At 44.9% G+C, this 19,379-nt stretch overlaps 1 protein-coding gene across 4 annotated transcripts in view; it reads right to left on the bottom strand.

Annotated features, from left to right (window-relative positions):
- SFMBT2 (Scm like with four mbt domains 2) overlaps window positions 1-18,986 on the bottom strand; it is a 122,229-nt gene extending 103,243 nt beyond the window's left edge. Inside the window, exons 1-2 of one of the 4 annotated variants that reach the window (XM_054055060.1) lie at window positions 18,910-18,986; window positions 3,616-3,773 (exon numbers count right to left, since the gene is read on the bottom strand). In XM_054055060.1, the coding sequence (XP_053911035.1) occupies window positions 3,616-3,721 (106 nt within the window). In that variant the 5' untranslated portion in view covers window positions 3,722-3,773; window positions 18,910-18,986. Of the gene's footprint in view, window positions 1-3,615; window positions 3,774-4,869; window positions 4,957-18,210; window positions 18,324-18,660; window positions 18,754-18,909 lie in introns of those variants that run through there. The other 3 variants (XM_054055043.1, XM_009568984.2, XM_054055051.1) reach the window with 3 other exon arrangements.
- Window positions 18,987-19,379: the final 393 nt, after the last annotated feature.

Raw genomic sequence — 19,379 nt, 5'->3', positions numbered from 1 at the left:
ATTAAAGTGACTCATGACAAACTGAATTAAGAAACCTCCCCAGACAGTTTTATGAAGAAAACTGCAGGGTTAATTTATTGCAATTATTGCTACAGGTCCCCAGTTTTCAAGACCAGAAAATTATGTCGTGCAATAGGAATCTCTCATTATTAAAAGGGGAAGACATTGGTTTTATTTGCTGCCTGTGGAGCCCGACATACATCAGTGAAGGGGAAAAGGTGGATCAGAAGAGGGGTTTTGAGACAGAGATGATCAAGGATAGAGATCTGCCTGGGAGTTCAAAGAGGAGTGCTCAGCTGTCATTGCTGTTAAACACCTTTCACGCTGCTGCATCATCTAAAGTCAGACTCACTGCCTTAAACCCAATTAACCTGCTTAAATATGAAGATGTGAATCAACATTTACTCCCATGATAAAGTGGCTACCAGATGACATTTGAACTCAGTAAGAAGAAATAACCCAACTCCATGATTGCAGCCTGAAAATATGCACATTCAGTACAGAATGTTTTCTCTTCTCTTTTGCTCAGATACTTCAGAGCATGAAGCATTTCCCTCAGCCCAAAATGCTCTCTGTATATTCTCAGTTTTCACTATTATATTTTGCTCGAATCTGCTGAGTGAGTCCAGACAAGTCTCTCCTGTTCTCCAGCTTTCCACAGTTGCCTTAAGGGCAGGAGTTATTCCACAGAGCTGTGGAAGGAGGGTTTTTTTAGGCAGTTCAGTACATAACCCCAAGCCTTAGTAGGGAGCAATGTCTCCAAGGTGACAAAATCTTCTCCAGAATTTGCCAACAGCACGTTATTTATGTTAACATTACAGATGCTAGTTATGGATACAACAAGTCCTCCTGTACTTCATAATCCTCTGCCACGTGCCAACATGACTCACTGACCCCATTGTTTCCACAGTCCCACTGGCAGGTTCCTTCACATACAGTCCAGCAAAACAAAAATTGCACCCGTTTTAAGAAAGTAACACCCAAATTTCTTCTTTCTAAACCCATACAGAGAGGCTTTAAGACCCCAGAGGGAGGGAGCGCGAGAGCTGCAGCTGTCTCTCTGTCAATCCATTTCACTCTGACACAAGTCTGACTTCTCTACTGTGTTTTATCTGCAGACTTTATCAGGAAATTACTTTTACAAGGTCTGTAAAAATAATGTCAGAGTACTCATTTATCACTGTATCAGTGTTTTATTTTGCTTCGTTTTATCACAAAGAATTTTGAAGGGGACGTAAGTTTCCGAAGTGGTTTTTTTTGGACTTCATTCCCTTCTAGAAATCTGGCAAGGGGCCATCCAGCATGAGATTGCATGGCCATGGGATGAGACCCACCTAAAGGGATCCAACCCTAACTCTGTGCGTAACAGAGCTGTTCATAAATGTCCTCATCCATCAGAAAAGCCTTAATGCTGAGGACACCCCTCGCCAATCTCACTCAATTGCCTGGAGATTCCCTGATTAAAATGCAGATAGAAAAATGTAAAGTCTCTCAATATACAACAAAGATTGTGCCCAGCCGAGAAGCAGTTATCACAAAGGTGATCTGTTCATCGCTCCTCAAGTCACGCACTCCAAGAACAAAGTCTTGACTCTGCTGGAGAGCTGCAAACCCCCAGGTGCCAGCATTTCACAGAGCGCCCTGTGAGATGACAAATTTGGCATTAGGCCTATTCTACATATCAACTCCCTTTTCAATTATTGGTACTTAGGCTCAGTGCTCTCTCTTAATAAAAGAGTCGAGGCTGGCTCGCCTACAATATGGTGATGTATAAACAAGCCCAAGATGGCAAATAAAATCAACAAGTCATTATCTGTGAGCCTCTCAATGGCTTTAAAGTGCTCAGGCATTGACACTACAAAAATGCAACTGTTCCAGCTGTTAACAGCCTCCTAGGGTGTTTGGTTATGAGAAATAAAGAGGATAAAAGACACAAAACTTGTGGCTCCAGAAACACAGATTTTTCTCAGACTTCACTGACAACTGCTTAGCCATCTTATTTATAGCACATAGATGCCTTCATGACTTTTTCAGTGAACAGAGAACTGATATGCTTAAGCAGTGAGCCCACCAAGCAGGAGCTGAGGGGTGGAGCAGGGGCTCGTGTAACCTAATCAACCACAAACCCCCAGCATGGCCTTGGGAGAGTCATGAAGATCCCTCAAGGGGCTGTGCAAGAAAGCTCATACTCACCCTAAAAAGTTTACAAAGTCACCTCAAGGACCACTGTTCATGGTTTAACTCACGTGGTCTTACACTGCTGTACACCTTCCTTCTACCACTGGAGAGAAAAGATACAAAAGATACTGAAGGCTAAGTATGAAGAGTTTTTGAAGAGTCATCGCTAGATTGCTACTGTTACATCTGAGTAGTGTTGAATCAGTGGTTCACCCCTGGTGAGGGCATCTATTTCCATGGAAATACACTTTAGGCAGCCCTTTGGGAGGAAAACAAGCAAGTACACGCTTCCCTCTGCCATTTACATCTCAGGATCCTTTTGTCAAGAATAGCTCTTAAAAGATGGAAGCAAGCTCCGGAAAAGCACTGAAGCATATGAGCACCAATACAAGGACCACAGCACAAAACCAAACCTTATTGTATACATTAACTGACTGATAGTTCAGTGTTTTCCACAAGTACATCAGCTGAGCTCTCCTGTGCAAACACAGAGCAATGATGAAGTTATTGCTGAGCCAAATTAACAATTCAATGCCACTGGGAGAAGTCTCATTCCCACCAGCACGTGCTCTGGCCCTCCCTCTTCCTCCAGCCAGTTCAACACACATTGCTGGCAGAAAAGTACTGACTTTTTTTTTCTGGATTACCTTTCTGCTGGGTCACTGAGATGATTGACTCAGTCCAGGGTGTGATGGGCAGCAGAGGGTGTGCAAGAGGTCTCTCATTTTGAAATCAGAAAGAAAGTAGATTTGGCCTACCCACAATGTGCAGCTTCACAATAGATACAGTCTCTTCCTGTTAAGACCAGATATGGGAGTTAAAGCACCTAATTCCAGAAGAAATCACCAGAAGCTAGCACTTACTCTTCTGTATCTACCATGATGATGCCCAAAATTAGAGCGGTGAATCATCGCCTTCAGGTGTCCACCCCAGAGCATTACAGAGCATCCAGTCATACCCACGAGCCCAAGAACAACATGCAACCAGCTCTCCACTGGCAGATCTATTGTTTGTGAAGCCCTCTCGCTTGAAGCACTCAAAAAAAAAAATCTGGAGAAAATGGGGGTGAAATATCAAAACAAAGGAGAAATGCTGTAATTTCTGAATGTTGATTTCCTCTCTTTAACCACAAAACTCCAACAAAATAAAAAATGTTAGTGAAACAGAAAGAACACAACATGATGCCCTGGGAAAGGTTTTCTATTACTTTTTGTTCACATTTTGAATAGCTGCTACACACTATAGAAGAGATTCAGAAGAAGAAAAACTCAAATTTCCCAACTCATCAACCATGGGACACAGTTTAATCCATAAGACTAAACAAAAAGGTCTTCAAGCTGTACAACCATCCCCAACGTTCACCTGACAACATGGCTGTCCCCACCGGTGATCAGCTGTAACAGTGAGGAAAACCCATCGGTGTGAAGGAGAGCTCACCTGAATCAAACTGCTCCCTGTTGCCATTGGCCGGGCTCTGACCCTTCTCTGGGGAGAGATGTTGCGTCTCTTGCATGGTAGCGATGAATGACGACCTTGTCTCCATGGTTCACGAGGAAAGGCCTTGCCTTCCTAATTCATCCTGCAGCAGGGAGTACCTAGAGGACGAGTTAAAAGAAAAACAAAACAAACAAACAAAAAAAAAACCAAAGAAAAAGAGTGATTTGTTCTACCTACACCAACCCTTTCCTCTCAGCCTTTCCTAATGGTTTTCAAGTTATCCCACATAGATTGCAACCCATCCGGCTCTCTCCTCCAAGGTGAAGTTACGAGTTGGATGAGAAACAACAACGTAAGGTCTTAGTGGCAATAATATCATAACAGCAATACAGCAATAACAACAACAGAGAAGACAACGCAGTAATGAACAGCATCCACAAGGTTTGTACAGAATCACAGAATGGTTTGGGTTGGAAGGGGCCTTAAAGATCACCCAGTTCCAACCCCACCTTCCACTAGACCAGGCTGGTCAAAGCCTCATCCAAACCGGTCTTGAACGCATCCAGGGATGGAGCATCCACAACTTCTCCAGGCAACCTGTGCCAGTGCCTCGCCACCCCAACACTAAAGAATTTCTTCCTAATAATGAATTTAAATCTCCCCTCTTTCAGCTTTAAACCATTCCTTCTTGCCCTATTCCTGCACTCCCTGATAAAGAGTCCTTTCCCAGCTTTCCTGTCACCCCCTTAAGTACTGGAAGGCCGCTATAAGGTCTCCCCAGAGTCTTTTCTTCTTCAGGCTGAACAATCCAAATTCTCTCAGCCTGTCCTCGTATGAGAGGTGTTCCAGCCCTCTGATCAACTTAGCAGCCTCCTCTGGAGCTGATATCAGATCCATGTCCTTCCTGTGCTGAGGACTCCACAACTGAACGTACTACTCAGGTGTATCTCCAAGTCCAGTCCATCTCCCTGTACCACCAACAGAGAGGGAAGGATAAGCCCATAAGGTGGCAAAAGCCACGTTAAAAAAAAAAAAAAGAGTAGTCCAGCCCTTGACTTGCAACTTTTTGATGGCAGCACCATGTGAGATATATGGTACTCCATAAAGATTTAAAATTCCAAAGGGGGAGATTTGTGATAATGAAACAGAGGGAACACTGAAGTGAAAATACTTGGGAGAGACTGGAATAGCTCTAGAAAATAAAGTTCTGCATGCAAAATGCGGATACCCTTGTTTTTTTGAAAGAACACTCACCTAAGGTAACTGCACCAGTAAGTACCATGCAGGGTGGCAAATATGAACTCAGGTGTTGATCGGGTTATGTTGGCAGGGGAGATCCTTCTAGAGCGAATGACCATAGTAAATACAGTGTGAAATAAAAATACATAGAGATGAAAAATAATATGAGAAAGCGAATACATACTGACTAGATCTTGAAACAGACACCAGGCTAAATGAGAACTATATTTCTAGCTACAGTAAGCCACCAGACAGGCAATAGCCAGAGAGACACCCTTAGGAGTAGATTAAAAAGAACTCCAGAGTGAGCTTTGCAGTAAAACTCTCCGAGATGGTGATGAATTACGAGATGTCAAAGGAGGACTGGAAAAGAGAAACCAAGAGCTCAGGTTATAGGCACAAAGGGAACCAGATGTTCATTCAAGATATGGTAAAGCAAAGACAGGTGTGTCCAGACTATACAATGTGGAAGACTGGTCTTCCCTATTAGTGGATGAATCCAAGACTTTCATGACAGAGAGGACTATGCTGGCAGCACAGACCTCAAATGCCCTGCAAGAAGCATGACTAAAAGAAGGAAAAAAATTTACTGCCAGAAGCCAGGCAAAGCAGGAGGTAATAAGATTATAAAAATATTATGGGATTTTTTTCAACTTTTACTACTCAGAGAGCATATTCAGAAAGCTCAGATATGGTGGTTATAAAATAGAAAGAGGGAGAGTGCTCTGTCGTAGATTTTTTTGTTCCCAGTTTTTAAGGCTGTTCCAATGAAAACTGTAAGGAGGAAAAGGCCATATACAAACAGTTATAGGAGGAACTGAGAAAGACAAGAAGCACATCAAGTTTAAGCGTGATATCCACACTGCGGAACTGTCTGCTGGAGCACAATAGCATCGTGGTGACTGCAATTAAACCATGCTAAAAACCATGGGTGTTTCACAAAGCATCACTGGTAGAAGAAAATTATCAAGGCAAGTGGTGCAACCCCCAACTGAAGGTTGGTTGCGCTAAGTTAGATCATCAGCAATTCATGTTCCCCACCATAAAAGAACATGCTAATGCAGAGAAAACATACTTTTTAAAGAGGAGATAATAAACCAATTGAGAGCATCATGTTCGCTGGTCTTTTCGCAAAGCGCTTAGTATACTTCTAGCTCTCCATAAATAATAATTATCACTTCCCCACTGCAATGGCCACTACAGCACTTCATCTTTACCCTTTGTTGACATGAGACTAGTTAATGAATTAAGTGTATTACACACTATGAGTATTTTGAGAGTACCTAACCTCAGAACATATGTATCACTTATCCCCAGTGTATAATAAGTTTCAATTAACTGCGAAACTAGAAGCAATCAGTCTACTCAAAGTCAAAAAACACACCTCCTTTGGTAGAGAATACTTCCATAAATATCATTAATAATTAATTGGTTAAGTATCAAGATTTTAGATCAAGCTTGTCAAATGTGAGCAGAGGGGAGGTGCCTGCTGAAGCTAAACCTGGGGTGGATTCAGCTGTTTTAATTTTTGCCTAGGACCAGACAATGATGGAAGGTAATCTAGGTCTATTGAAAAAAACATCAAAAGATGAAGAGAAACAGGGAGATCAATTCAAACAATACAATAAATCGATCACCTTTAACAGAACTCAGGGGTAATAATACCAAGAAGAATGATAAGACTCTTGGTAACATAGTTAAATCTTGTGATGCTCCTATGATGAGCTGATAAAAAGCTGAATGTGTCCAATCAGATGACAACAGTATTTGTTGTTTCTTATGCAGTCAAGACTCAAATCTGCCACCAGATCTGTGAGAACAGCCTGTTTTCCCACGTCAGGGAATTTGCTATGAGAAATTGAAAATGGGATGGGAAAAACAGCAGGAACCTATCCAAAGTGCTTACAGCACTGCTGGGGTCCATCCTCAGTGGTGACATCTGGGGCTGGGCTTGGGTCTACTTTGATTAAAAGGGGGCAATGCAGAATCTCTCAGCGAGATTCAGCAACGTCATCAGCATTTTTGTTTAACTCTATTTTAATGCAATTTTTGCTTAAGCTACAACTTCTTGGTTTTGAAATGCCACGTCAAGAGCATCCACATCCCAAGAAGACTCGATCTGGCAGAGGCTACAGTTTATCTTCTTACTTTGGAAATGACTAGTTTAGCTTTTGTGGTAGGGAAGCGTTTAAGTATTTCCCCACTACTATGCAACAACGAGACCAAGCTCTTATGCAAACACAGGCTTCACGATAGCTCTCAGTCTTGGTGTTGATATAACTAACCAGCAAAGAAAGCTGACATAGGGTATTAATTTCTCATTTCTTATTATTTTCTGCTAATTAACACTTCAAACAGAGTCCCCAGCCATACTGTTAACAGTTGCACGCTAACTGGTCTGCAATCACTCTCGTTAAACAAGCAGCGAACACCACTGTACTCCAATTTCTCTATCAGTCTGAAGAAACATCTATCCACCAGAAACCAAATTAAGGGCCACAAGCCACATTGCCAGCTTGTAAACAACAGCAAAAGAGGCTCCAGGTGACAGTGCACTAGGCAAAGAAAAACATTATGAAATGCATTTAAGGGAGCAGGGAAGGGGGGAAATTCCTTGGTTTCAGACTCCATTCTTGACTTCACCTCGAGGTTTTCCAGTAGAGCCAGCCCTCGCGAAACAGCACTACAAGAAACCATGCCTACCAATCCTACCCATCTCAGGTGGCATTTGCCTCATCCAGTCCATTATTTGCAGCTAACCAAGAGAAAGGACGATTTGTGTGGTCTAAGTCACACACTCAAAGTTCAGAGGAGAGAAGCAGTCTTCAGGAGGTGCCTGTACTTGCACAGCACCTGCTGAAGTTTCAGACACCCAAATTTACCAGCATACAAACTGAAGAAGTGAGGTGCCCAGATGCCATATGGTACTGGCCCTGTCTGTGGAGCAGCGTGAACAGGAACTCAGCCCCATGGCACCAAACCTAGGACGCACAAGAGTTGGCTGCCACAAGGCTGATCTTGAACTTTTCTCTCCCTTCTCAGGTGACCCATTAAGGTATTGTCTCTCCAATAGGACACAATATAAGACCAGGCATCACCTGCGAGTCAAGGCAAAAAATACCAAGCTGATATCCTGCCCACCCTCAAGCACTCTTCTCCAGAGCATTTCCTTTTCCTTTTGGGACTCTGCTCTTCATCGAGAGAGTCTGATCCAACACTGTGCTCCTGCAGCCCTTCTGGTTGCCTCCATTGCCTTCTAGCCTGGAGCTACCCATGTCTCAGTGGATCCTGGCCCCAGCAAACACTAAGATCAGCTTTCCGGATAACTACACTGAAAATAACAACACAGCCAATCTCTGATTTTTATAGCTCAAGTCAAGTCAATAGTGTTCCTTCTAGGTCTGGAAGTCTGGATCTCTATTCCTTCCTTTAATCACAGAATCACAGAACAGTTAGGATTGGAAAGGTCTTTAAACATTATCTAGTTCCAACCCCCCTGCCATGGGCAGGGACATCCCACTGGATCAGGCTGCCCAAGGCCTCATCCAACCTGGGCTTGAACACCTCCACAGATAGGGCAGCCACAACCTCCTGGGCAACCCGTGCCAGTGTCTCACCACTCTCATAGTGAGAGATCTCTTCCTAATGTCCAGTCTAAATCTGCCCCTCTCCAGTTTATACCCGTTCCCCCTCATCCTATCCCCACAAGCCTTTATGAATAGCCCCTCTCCAGCTTTCCTATAGGCCTCCTTCAGGTACTGGAAGGTTGCTAAAAGATCTCCTCTGAGCCTTCTCTTCTCCAGCCTGAACAAGCCCAACTCTCTCAGCCTGTCCTCGTAGTGAAGGTGCTCCAGTCCTCTGATCATATTCATAGCCTCCTCTGGACCCGTTCCAACAGCTTTTTTTCCCTTTCCTGTTGTAAGACTTGTATGTGTTCAGGTTCCTCAGGTGGTCACAAACCTGATCCTCCTCTACTGTGGGAGGGGGTCTACCCCCTGATCACCATCTTGCTGTCTTGTGACCCAGGAGGGGCGAGAAGAGCAGTTATTAGTGAAGACTGAGCCAAAAAGGTTGTTAAGTACCTCAGCCTTCTCCTCATCTGTTCATAGGTGATCCCCATTTCCAACTATCAGTGGAGGTAGGTTATCTTTGACCTTCCTCTTTCCATTGACATACCTGTAAAAGCCCTTCTTATCAGTCTTTACCTCCCTTGCCAAGTTCAGCTCCAGCTGTGCCTTGGCCTTCCCCACTTCATCCCTACACAACCAGGCAGCGTCTCTATACACGTCCCAGGTTCCCTGTCCCTGCTTGCACTGCCTGTGCAGTTCCCTGTTCTTTTTTACTTTAACCAGCATGTCTCAACTCAGCTATGCCGGTCTCCTCCCTTTCCTGCCCAATTTTCTACATATGGAGACTGCGCGCTCTTGCACTTTATGGAAAGCATCCTTAAATGTTTTCCAGCTCTGTTCCACTGTCTCAGAGGACCATGTCCCAGAGGGTCCTACCGAGTAATTCCTTGAGGAGCTGCAAGTCTGCTTTCCTGAAATTTAGTGTCCTGACTATACTCCTCACCTGTCCCATATCCCTCCGGACCTTGAATTCCACCAGTGCATGATCACTTCAGCCCAGGCTGCCTCCGATCCTAACGTCACTGATGAGTTCGCTTGTATTGGTGACCGTAAGGTCCAGTATTGCATCTCTTTGGGTGGGGGTCTCTATCAGCTGGACTAAGAAATTATCCTCAATGTACTCCAGGAGGTGAGGTAACCAATGCAGGTGACCTTCTTCAAGACTGAGAGATCACCTCCAAAAGCATGTAGGCAATGTAAGGCAACAAATGCGGTCAAAATTTCCCCAAAAAAGCTACTTCACAGGCAATGCTGCAAATCATCCCACTGCATTTAACACGAGGATGCCCACGAGTAACACTGTTGTTGAGAAGAAAGTCTGCTCCTCCAGACAGAGGTCCCTAAATAAAACCATACCTCATGCAGGATTGCTAGTGGCAGCCTGCCACAATAGTTATACCCCCTGAGCATCTGCACAAAGCAAACGGAGGTTCATTTGGAAGGGCTATTGAACTCATCAAGGAACAGCTTTCACCTCCTAGAGAAAGAGCCTGCCCCTCTTCTGAGACAAAGTACCAGTTGGAAACCTTTTGAGGATCACTTCTTCTAAATTCCTGTCTTGTTTTTTTTTTATTATTGTTATTTATTTGAGAGCTTCCCTGACCAAATGTTTTCACTTACATCAAGTGACAATTTCTCTTTCATATTGAACTCCCCACAGGATTTCATTAGGGGCAAATTACTGCTTTGAACAGGGCTGCGTGGCTTCAGATGTACTCTGGGGTGGAAGAAACAAATCCCATCTAATCTGGAGAACTAGCTACGTTCACAATATACAAATATATAAAAGACAGATGAATGGAGAAAAGAGTTTAATCTGTATTCCATGTTCTTGGTGGATCAAACAGGAAGGCCTGGGTTTAAACTGCAGGAGGGGGCATTTGATTTGGGCATGAGAAAGAAAATAGTTAACATATAATGAATGACAGGCTGAGAGAGTTTGGGTTGTTCAGCCTAGAGAAGAGAAGGCTGCAGGAAGACCTTATTGCAGCCTCCCAGTACTTAAGAGAGGGCCTACAGGAAAGCTGGGGAGGGGCTCTTTATCAGGAAGTGCAGGGATAGGATGAGGGGAACGGTTTTAAGCTGGAAGAGGGGAGATTTACACTAAATATTGGGAAGAAATTTTTTACTGTTAGGATGGTAAGGCACTAGAACAGGTTGATCAGAGAAGCTGTGGACGCCCCATCCCTGGAAGCGTTCAAGACAGGATGGATGACGCTTTGAGCAACCTGATCCAGTGGACAGTGTCCCTGCCCATGGCAGGGGGGTTGGAACTGGTTGATCTTCAAGTTCTCTTCCAACCCAAATTATACTATGATTATATGAATCTGGTGAAGAAGCAGAATACGTGGTGGCAAGGGCACACGGACTCCATTTCTAACGGAGTTAGGATGATGATCTGTCCAGAAGCAGATCTTGGTATAGCTAATCCTGCCCTGGAGTAACAGATGGTCTGTACCATGAAGGTCCCTTCCAGCCCTCCTGTTCCCGACAGTCAACAGGACTGCTCTTTCTGCTCTTGAAGTCAAGCATTGGTATTATTTGTGCACCAGCACAGGAAATAAATTACTAAGCCTTGAGGGAGAACATGCAAAAAAGAGAAATTAGAGGAACCATCAGAGCAGGGAGGGTCTGGATTGTCCATCCCAAAGGGGAAGAAGGACAGCAAGCAAACTTCTCTGAAGACACTGGGTGGAAAAGGGATAATGCAAAGTGGTAACAGCCCTCTGTATCTCAGCAGGTCCTTGCTCTCCTCTCTCCTCACACTGGTTGCTGAATGCCTCACGCTTCTTACGCCGGCAGAGACAGATCTGCTGCACAAGACAATTTTCTGATCACACCACAGAGTCAAGGATACACACAGAGATAAAGAGCAGTAAACTAAGACAAGGGAAAGTAAAATAAACCTAATTAGAGAAACTAACTTGTTTACAGTGAAAAGCCTTGCAGTATTAGGAAAGGGGAAAAAAAAAAAAGGGAAAAAAAAAAGGGGAACAGAGAGAGAGATGAATGACATGCAAGCACACAGATGTCTGACTTAGGTACACATTCCACTTTTAGCTGCCCTGTGTGTAAATATAGCCTAAGGACCCAGAGAGCGACTTACAAGCAAACCTCTGTCATAGACATCGCTGAGAACTAGATCAAACCTCTGTAATTAAAAGCACTTTTTCATTACATTTCCCTTCTCTCAATCGAGCTGGATGTTCTATAACAAAGAGTGATAAGGAATTGCTGCCACACCTCTACCCCTGCCATCGCCCCTGCTAACCCTGGATGTTCCTATCTGAAGCATCCCACACAGCACATGTGCATGGTACGATCCTGTCCTCAATACTCCTTTCAGCTGGCTGGGGGAACCTCCCAGATTTGGATGCCGACAACAGAATCCAGCCCCAAACTATTCCCCAGCGCTGCCACGAACAGCCAGGCAAGGCAAGCAGGTGCCTCTGCCCTGCGCTTGCATTACTGATGCTCATCCCAAGCAGCTCTAAAATCCCCTCCTGTCACAGCACTGATATTTTACATCCTCTTTGCATAGATATAAATGTCAGCGTAAGTTGCCAGGCCAGGGAGGGGGAGGTCTCCTGATACTAACCTGTCCCATTTCTAGCTGCTCTGTCACCTATCAGGTGGCTGTCACCTTCTCTGTGATCCAAAAGGCTATTTCTATGATGAAGCTCTTCTTTAGTAAAGCACTTCTACCCATGGTAACAACCAAACGTACACCAACCACTTTGGGAATATGGCATATTTAAGACTAAGCATCTTCTAAAGCTCTCAGCCAAATCAGGGCCACGAAGACGACCAAACCAACATCACTAACGCCCTCTACAATAGACAAAAAAACTGCAGGGAAGAAGTATGGCAGCAACATCAACCATCTGCAACATCCTGTGTTCTCACATCTCCATGTTTGAAATAGAGCTGAAACGAGGAAGCTTTTTAGGTGGGTAACTCACACTCACAGCTGCTGAAACATCTCATCTGATGCTTATCATCTCCAAACACCAGCCACGTGGATTGAAAAAATACGAACAGTCAGACCGCCTGAACAGCCAAGCAACAGAAGTCATCCAGCGAGAAACGCAAAACGCTGTTTTCATGGACCTAATTTAGGGCCCAATTCAGATGTTCCTCATCAGTCAAAACTCTCATCGCCCAGGGCTATCAGTTCTGCCTTCGATCTCGCCGTGCTTTGCAGCAGGCAGAGCCATTTTCCAAAAAACATACAAGATGCAACCTGAAAACCAGGAAACATCTGCCATCTGATTCCAACACTTTTCAGGAAAAATGAAATTTTAGGTCTTGGCACTGTTTGGTTCATTTTAAACAGCACAGCTGATCAGCATTTGAGCTTAGTCCTACACACACTTAGATCTCTCTCAGCACTTTACATCCAGAAGCAGCTTCACTGACTGGCAGGATTTGCCAAAGGGAAAAAAAAAAGAAACAACAGCAGGAAGAGGTGGACCCTTCCCTTTCCCAAGGGCATGTGAGGGCAGCCAGCAGACCCCTGCCAAGGTCTATCCAGAACTAAATTCCACAACAGATTTTAATTCAAGAGTCCTGCAAGTCACATTTACAGGGCCAATTCCACCAGATTTCTCTAAGAAAAAAAGCAAACTGGATTCTCTTTCATTCTACAAGTGGCCTCTAAAGAGATGCCATGGTGAACAGGTGGGCTGCTCCAGGACATTCAAGTTTAATCCCCCACCATCACCCATACAATGGTGCATTGTGGAGTCTGGTCTTACACCTGCACCTTACCCAAAACACCTTCCAAGAAACAATTAAATACATCTTTTTCTTGTCCTATCTTTAAAGGGACACTTCTAATACATCCAAGAAAGCTACTGTTTTCCACCCACTAGTCCAGGCAAGGGACTTAGCTGCTCTTTAGTTAAGTCTAAGGATGCTCAATAATCATCTGATCTCCTATGCTGCAGGAGCAAAGATAATGTCACCTCCTAGATTTTAGTGGAGGGAATTAATCTTCCTGGCCAAGCAAATAACCGCAAAACTTTCCACTAAATAAAAACTGGGTTTCAGGACTTTACTCAAGAAAACAGTACTCCCTTGCACAAGTCACCCAGTTATGTTAAGAGTATTAATCACGAAAGCAAGAATCATCAGTGACAGTAAAAATAGCAAGGATTCTGCAAATACCATTTTTAGGACTCACACCTACTTAGAAACGATCTCTCGGTCAGCTGTCAAGAACTGCTTGGGGTTTTTATCCTTTCTTTTTATTACTATTTAATTTTTGAGCAAATGCTTCTGATTCATAAAAATGGAGTAACTGTGAACACATTTTCCAAACCAGCCCTCTCAAGAATGCTTTGGTTAAGTCATGCAAAAGGCCAATCTCAAAATAAACTCTTTAAGGAGTTATTTAAAATGTCAGTGACAGAGTCTTTGCTCATCTTTCTGCATTCCCCTGCAAACCCAAACACTTTTAATCACTGTAGGAGTCATACCTGAAACACAGAAAATATAAAGAGGAGTCTTCTGGCAGAAAACCCGTAGGATGGATTTGACTGGTTTCATCAGAGATGACTCTTGTGCAAAGATCGACAGTTTCAAATCACAAGATTTAAATATTGACAAGGTTCCATCAGCTACTCTAATCCTAGAAAAACAACCATTCCCAGGGACCAGCACATTATGATGACTGAACAAACTCAGTAATTTCAAATAGCATCGCTATTAACAACAGCGACTGCATTTCATTTTCAGCACGGAGGAACCTGTTGCAGCAGCTGATATAGTCTGTACCAGTATTCACCGTAATAAAATACCTCTGACATCTCCACTGCCTTCAGATCCTCTAAAACGTGGGCCCTGTGGTCGCCACATTAATTTTCTCTGTGCACCTCCAGAAACACTCCTCTGGCTCCACTGCTTCATGTTCTGGCTACTTGTCCCAGGTTTGGGGCCTTTCCACAGCTCCTTTACTTAGTTACTTGGACATAGTCACCTCCTTCACCCACCACTCTTGAGAACCCCCTCTCCATACCCTTCTCTCCACACCTCCTCTTATCACACACCAACAAAAAGTCCTTAAAGAAATAAGACAGCACCTTCTCCATCACATCCTTCCACAAAAAGTCTTTATCACACACCCACAAAAAGTCCTTAAAGAAACAAGAAAGCACCTTCTCTATCACATCCTTCAAGGTAATGTCACATCCCCTCACTGATGCTCTCATTATTATCAGGCCAGCAACCTCAGGGCTGCAAAACAGCCAGAAACAGTGACTCCAAATACATATATGTATGTAATAGGCCAGTAGCACAAGTCAAGGGTGGGGGGAAAAGCATCCCCAAACAGCTGACAGTTGCAGTGTTTATTCTATTTCTAGTACCACTACCATAAACTTTTAATAAATGCTCCATTAAAGCATCAACTGTTTGTCCAGCCAATTATCATTCATAGTGATATAAATATATATAGCTATATACTGTTCTCTACAGACGTTCTCACATCTGTGTGAAACACACTCCACCTCTGCAACATCCTTAAAACATATATTGAATATTTGTAAATGTTTTCTCAATATATAAATGAAATTATACTGTCTTGCTTGTGATGCAACTACCATTCCACTACCCCTGCACTCCCTAAAATCAGTTAAAAGGTATCTCCATGTTGTTTGCGATGTACTAGTCTCTTGATAGCTCTTCGCAGTATCTATTTAAATAGCTTTTAGATTTCACTTAGTAACAGATTACACTGAGCCTCCATCTTATCAGAGGAGTTATTAGGACCTAATCCTTTATAAGCACTGAAGTTATTAGACTTGTGAGAATACTTTTTCCCTTCCATAAATAATCTGTTGGAGAGAAAAAAAAGCCGCTTGCATCCCTACTCATACAGGCAATCCACCCTGAGAGAAAACCTGCTGCGCCTTCTCCTCCTTTGCCCCCAGCAAAGGAAATCAAATTTATTTGTACCTAAAGGGTTCTTGGGAGGAAAAGCAAATTGCACTAAATTCTGGGCAGCAATCCCCAGCACTGCAGGAAAAAAAGTCCTCAGAGGAGGTCTGTAGGGTGTGAGCAGAGCTAAACCTAAAGCACCTTCACTGGTGCAGCAGTAGGAGTGTCCACACACCTCGTGCAGTGACAGGACCCCACTCCTTAAGGGAAATCAGAGCAAAGACGAGGGAGCAAAGTGGTTCCCTTTGGCTGATGCGGGTGTCCCCTGGCTGGTAAAGAGTCAAGGACACGGGGTGTGGGGAGCACCCCATCTTGGCTGGGGAATGTGGAACAGGTAATACTGATGCAAAGTGAGGTGTTCCCATCAGAAAGTGCAGTTTGCAAGGAAAGAACCATTTTAGGCTGGTTTTTTCCATTTTTAAGCAGATCCCTCCAAGGCAAAGAAAAAAAAGCGAAGTGAGGGAAGAGGGGAGGGACAGGTACAGAGGTCCTTTGTACCCTCTCCATCACCACAACCGCAGCACGCAACCAGGAGAAGCTGCTTTTCTGCTCAGACACCAGGTCTCTCTGCTACGCATCCCCAAGGATCACCAGAAGCGCAAGCTGATTTTAAAACCTGTCCTGTCCAAGGGGCAGCAAACTTGGCAATAGAGAGATGCACAGGGGATACTGCTTTCATTTTGCAAGGGCTCTGTCCCTTCCAACCCCACAGAAAACTCCACAGGCTGACACTACCTCCACCGTAGCTCTTGCGTTTGGCCACCCAAGTCCCATCACTGTTTGACAGCTGCCTCCCAAGCCACTCTGCTTAAAATTAAAGCTGTTTTCGACTATTTTGGTAAGAAATCACAATCTTCTCAGTCTTCTCCTCTGTCCCCCTCCCTGCCACCATATCCTGTGTGAGTTAGCTGGCAAAGCTTGGTCTTGGCAGGGACTGGAGAGGAAGAAGGGGTTGGGGGGGGAGGGGGGGCAGGAAAATGGAGTAGGGAGATGGAGCAGAGCCCTTTTAGAAGGAGAAACTTCAACCTGTGTGACAAAGCACGCAAACAGCACCTTTAACCCCTCCTCCTAAATGAAAGCATGGTGGGTTTCTGGAGAGCATCTCCAAGAGATGCAGGGAAATGGGCAGGCAAATCAGCTCTTTTCCCCCCAGGATCCATCCTCCCGGATCCTGGCTCATCCACCCCCAGCGCTGCCAGCCTGTGATGCTGAAGCTTCCCATCACCTCCCATAGCTACAAAACACAGATGCTCCGAAGTTAACATTTTGCAACCACGGCGAAACAATCCCAGAACAGCAGCAATGAAATGCTCCTCGCACGGGAACAAGAAGTTTCTCCTGCCTTTGAGGCTGCCTCGCTCCTCCATTCCCCTGGAAAACACATTTGCAGCTGCAAAGGGCACAAACAACTCCTTGCAAACTCCTCGCGAACTCTCATTTGCTCGCTTTGCAAAAGCTGCGATTCGCCGTCTCCGCTGTCGTTGGCTTTTTAGGGTGTCTCTGCAAAAGAGACGCTCGTTGCGGTACGAAAATCGGTTGGTTTTTTCAGCCCCGATTTCCACGCGGAGCAATTTCCGAGCGTTTTGGCTAAAAAACGGGGTATGGGGAAAGAAAAAAACAACACATCCCCGAGCCGAGGAAAGCAGGGAAAGGTTTGACAGCTCCAACAGGACATCTCGTCAACAGGACATGCCTAACGTTAACGCAAAATAAACCATCCCTGTGTCTCTCAGCGTTTGCTTTCCCCCCTTTCTGAAATTTTGGCATTCAAAGGCAAATCGGGCTCCCAAGTCCTCGTGCCCTTTCTTCCCATCACACACACACAAATGCCTTCTACTCTGCCCACCAGTGAGTGAGTCCTGCGGGGAGCAGGGGGGGGACCCCGAGGACGGAACCCATCCCCTTCCCTTCGCCTTTAATTCACCTCCGAGCAACAAAAGAGAGTTTAACCAAACGTGTGGCACCTCGCCTTTCCTCTTTCCCTCCTCTCCAAAATGTTTATTTCCAGTTTTTTTTAAAGACACCTTAACCCGCCATGTTGAACTGACAAGCGTTATAAATATTCATTTACCGCAGTTCGGGAGCGCTACGGGAAAATATGCAGAGATCAGGGGCTGCACATTTTGGCACAGCTGATCGCTTTCTTTTCTTTTCTTCCCCTAGTTGGTTTTTTTTTTTTTTTTCCTTTCTCCCTTCTTCCCTCCCGCTTCAGAAGAAACCCACCCGCACACCCAAAATAACTCTTTCCTGGGAAATCTGAAAGGAGGGTCGCAGGAACATTTGATACCAGGAAAGCAGCAAAACGATAGGCGTTACTTAAAGAAGGGGGGGCGGGGGGGGGGAACAACAGAGAGAGAAAAACAGAGCAAAAAGGTGGGGGAAGAAATGAAAGCATCTAACCGCGACAGGCTGATAAAAAGAAAACCCCTGCCCGCCTGCAGTTAATTCAGGGGCACGGCAAACCCTGCCCGTGAGAACTCGCCGAGCCCTGCCCGGGATGCAGCGCCGGGAGCAGCATCTCCCGCGGGGGGGACCCTGCCCCGACCGCCACAACACTTCCCGACAACTCCAACCTGGTTTTTCCCCTTTGTTAGCAAGGCAAAAAAAAAAAATAAAATAAAAAAAATAAAATAAAACCCCACACATCTCTTTTTTCTGCTATGTTTTCGACGAAAAAGCTTTTTCATAAACCTTGCAAGGAGAAAAGCGACTCTTTCCACCCAATCCAATAAATAAAATGAAGGGAGATGGCAGTAGGGAGGGAGAACTGCCGGGCGCGGTGCCTTACCTGGGTGAGTTTGGCTTTTTTAGGGGTGTTTTCCCCTTTTTTTCCCGAGCCCCCGCGTTGCGCTGCGCTGCGCGGAGCCGATCGCTCCCTGCGCCCGATTCCAATATGGCATCCGCGCATTGCGCATGCCTGACACTCTTTTTTAGGGCTTTCTTTCCCCCCCCCCCCCCCCCATTTAATTTAGCAGCCAACTCCTTCGGAGACCTTTTTCAGCAGTTTCCAAAAAAAAAAAAAAAAACCAAATTTAAAAAAAAAAAAATCACATCCCAACCACCCATCGCCCCAGTTCTGCCCCCCCCTCCCCCCCGAGCCTTGGAAATAGACTCAAAAATCGGTCGAAATCCACTCGTGAAATCGATGCCCGCGGTTTCAGCGAGGAGCGATAACAGCGCCCGAGCGTAAAAGGGAGAAAATACCATAAATTCGCATAAAAAAAGGGAGAGAAAATACCAGCAAAGCGCGAGCTGTGGCTCCGGTTTTTCTCTTTCCCCAACCTTTTATTTCGGTTTCTCTCCTTATTTCGTGCGGCGGAGAAACTTCCAGGGAGGGAGATGGAGAAAAGAAAGGGAAGCAAACAGACACCGCATCCTTTCCAGTTCGCCCGTCCCCTCCGCTTGCTGCGTTACCTGTTTATTCATTGAATCACAGAATCCTTAGGTTGGAAAAGACCTTTTGAGATATCATCAAGCCCAACCGTACCTGTCCACTCCTAAATCACACCCCTGAGCACTTCATCCACCCGTCTTTTAAACACCTCCAAGGATGGGGGCTCCACCACCCCCCCGGGCAGCTCCTTCCAGTGCTTGATAACCCTTTTGGTGATTAATTTTTTTCCTAATGTCCAATTCTCTGTTGCAGAAAATACATTTAAAGCAAAAAGCAGGCGAAGGCACAAGGGAAGATGCAAAATCAACTGGTGTGCAGCCCTCCCTCTCTCCCCCCGCAGGCACCCGCACAACTTTCTGCCCTTTGCTCGTTGGGTTATTTGATGGTTCTTTCTTTCTTTAGGGGTTTCAGGGGATTCACGGCGGAATTGCGGTGAAATGCCGGTGTGTGCGGCTGTGCTTGTGCGGGGGTGTTTGCACGTACAGCCACACTGCGGGATTTTTTCCTTTCTATTTTTTTTTTCCCCTGATTCTTTTTGCTTCCCTTTCGAGAAAATCACCTCT

The sequence above is a fragment of the Cuculus canorus genome, chromosome 1 (assembly GCF_017976375.1).
Source record: "Cuculus canorus isolate bCucCan1 chromosome 1, bCucCan1.pri, whole genome shotgun sequence".
NCBI classification, from domain to species: domain Eukaryota; kingdom Metazoa; phylum Chordata; class Aves; order Cuculiformes; family Cuculidae; genus Cuculus; species Cuculus canorus.
Note: the sequence above shows the minus strand (reverse complement) of the source record. Positions and strands in the feature narration are given on the sequence as shown.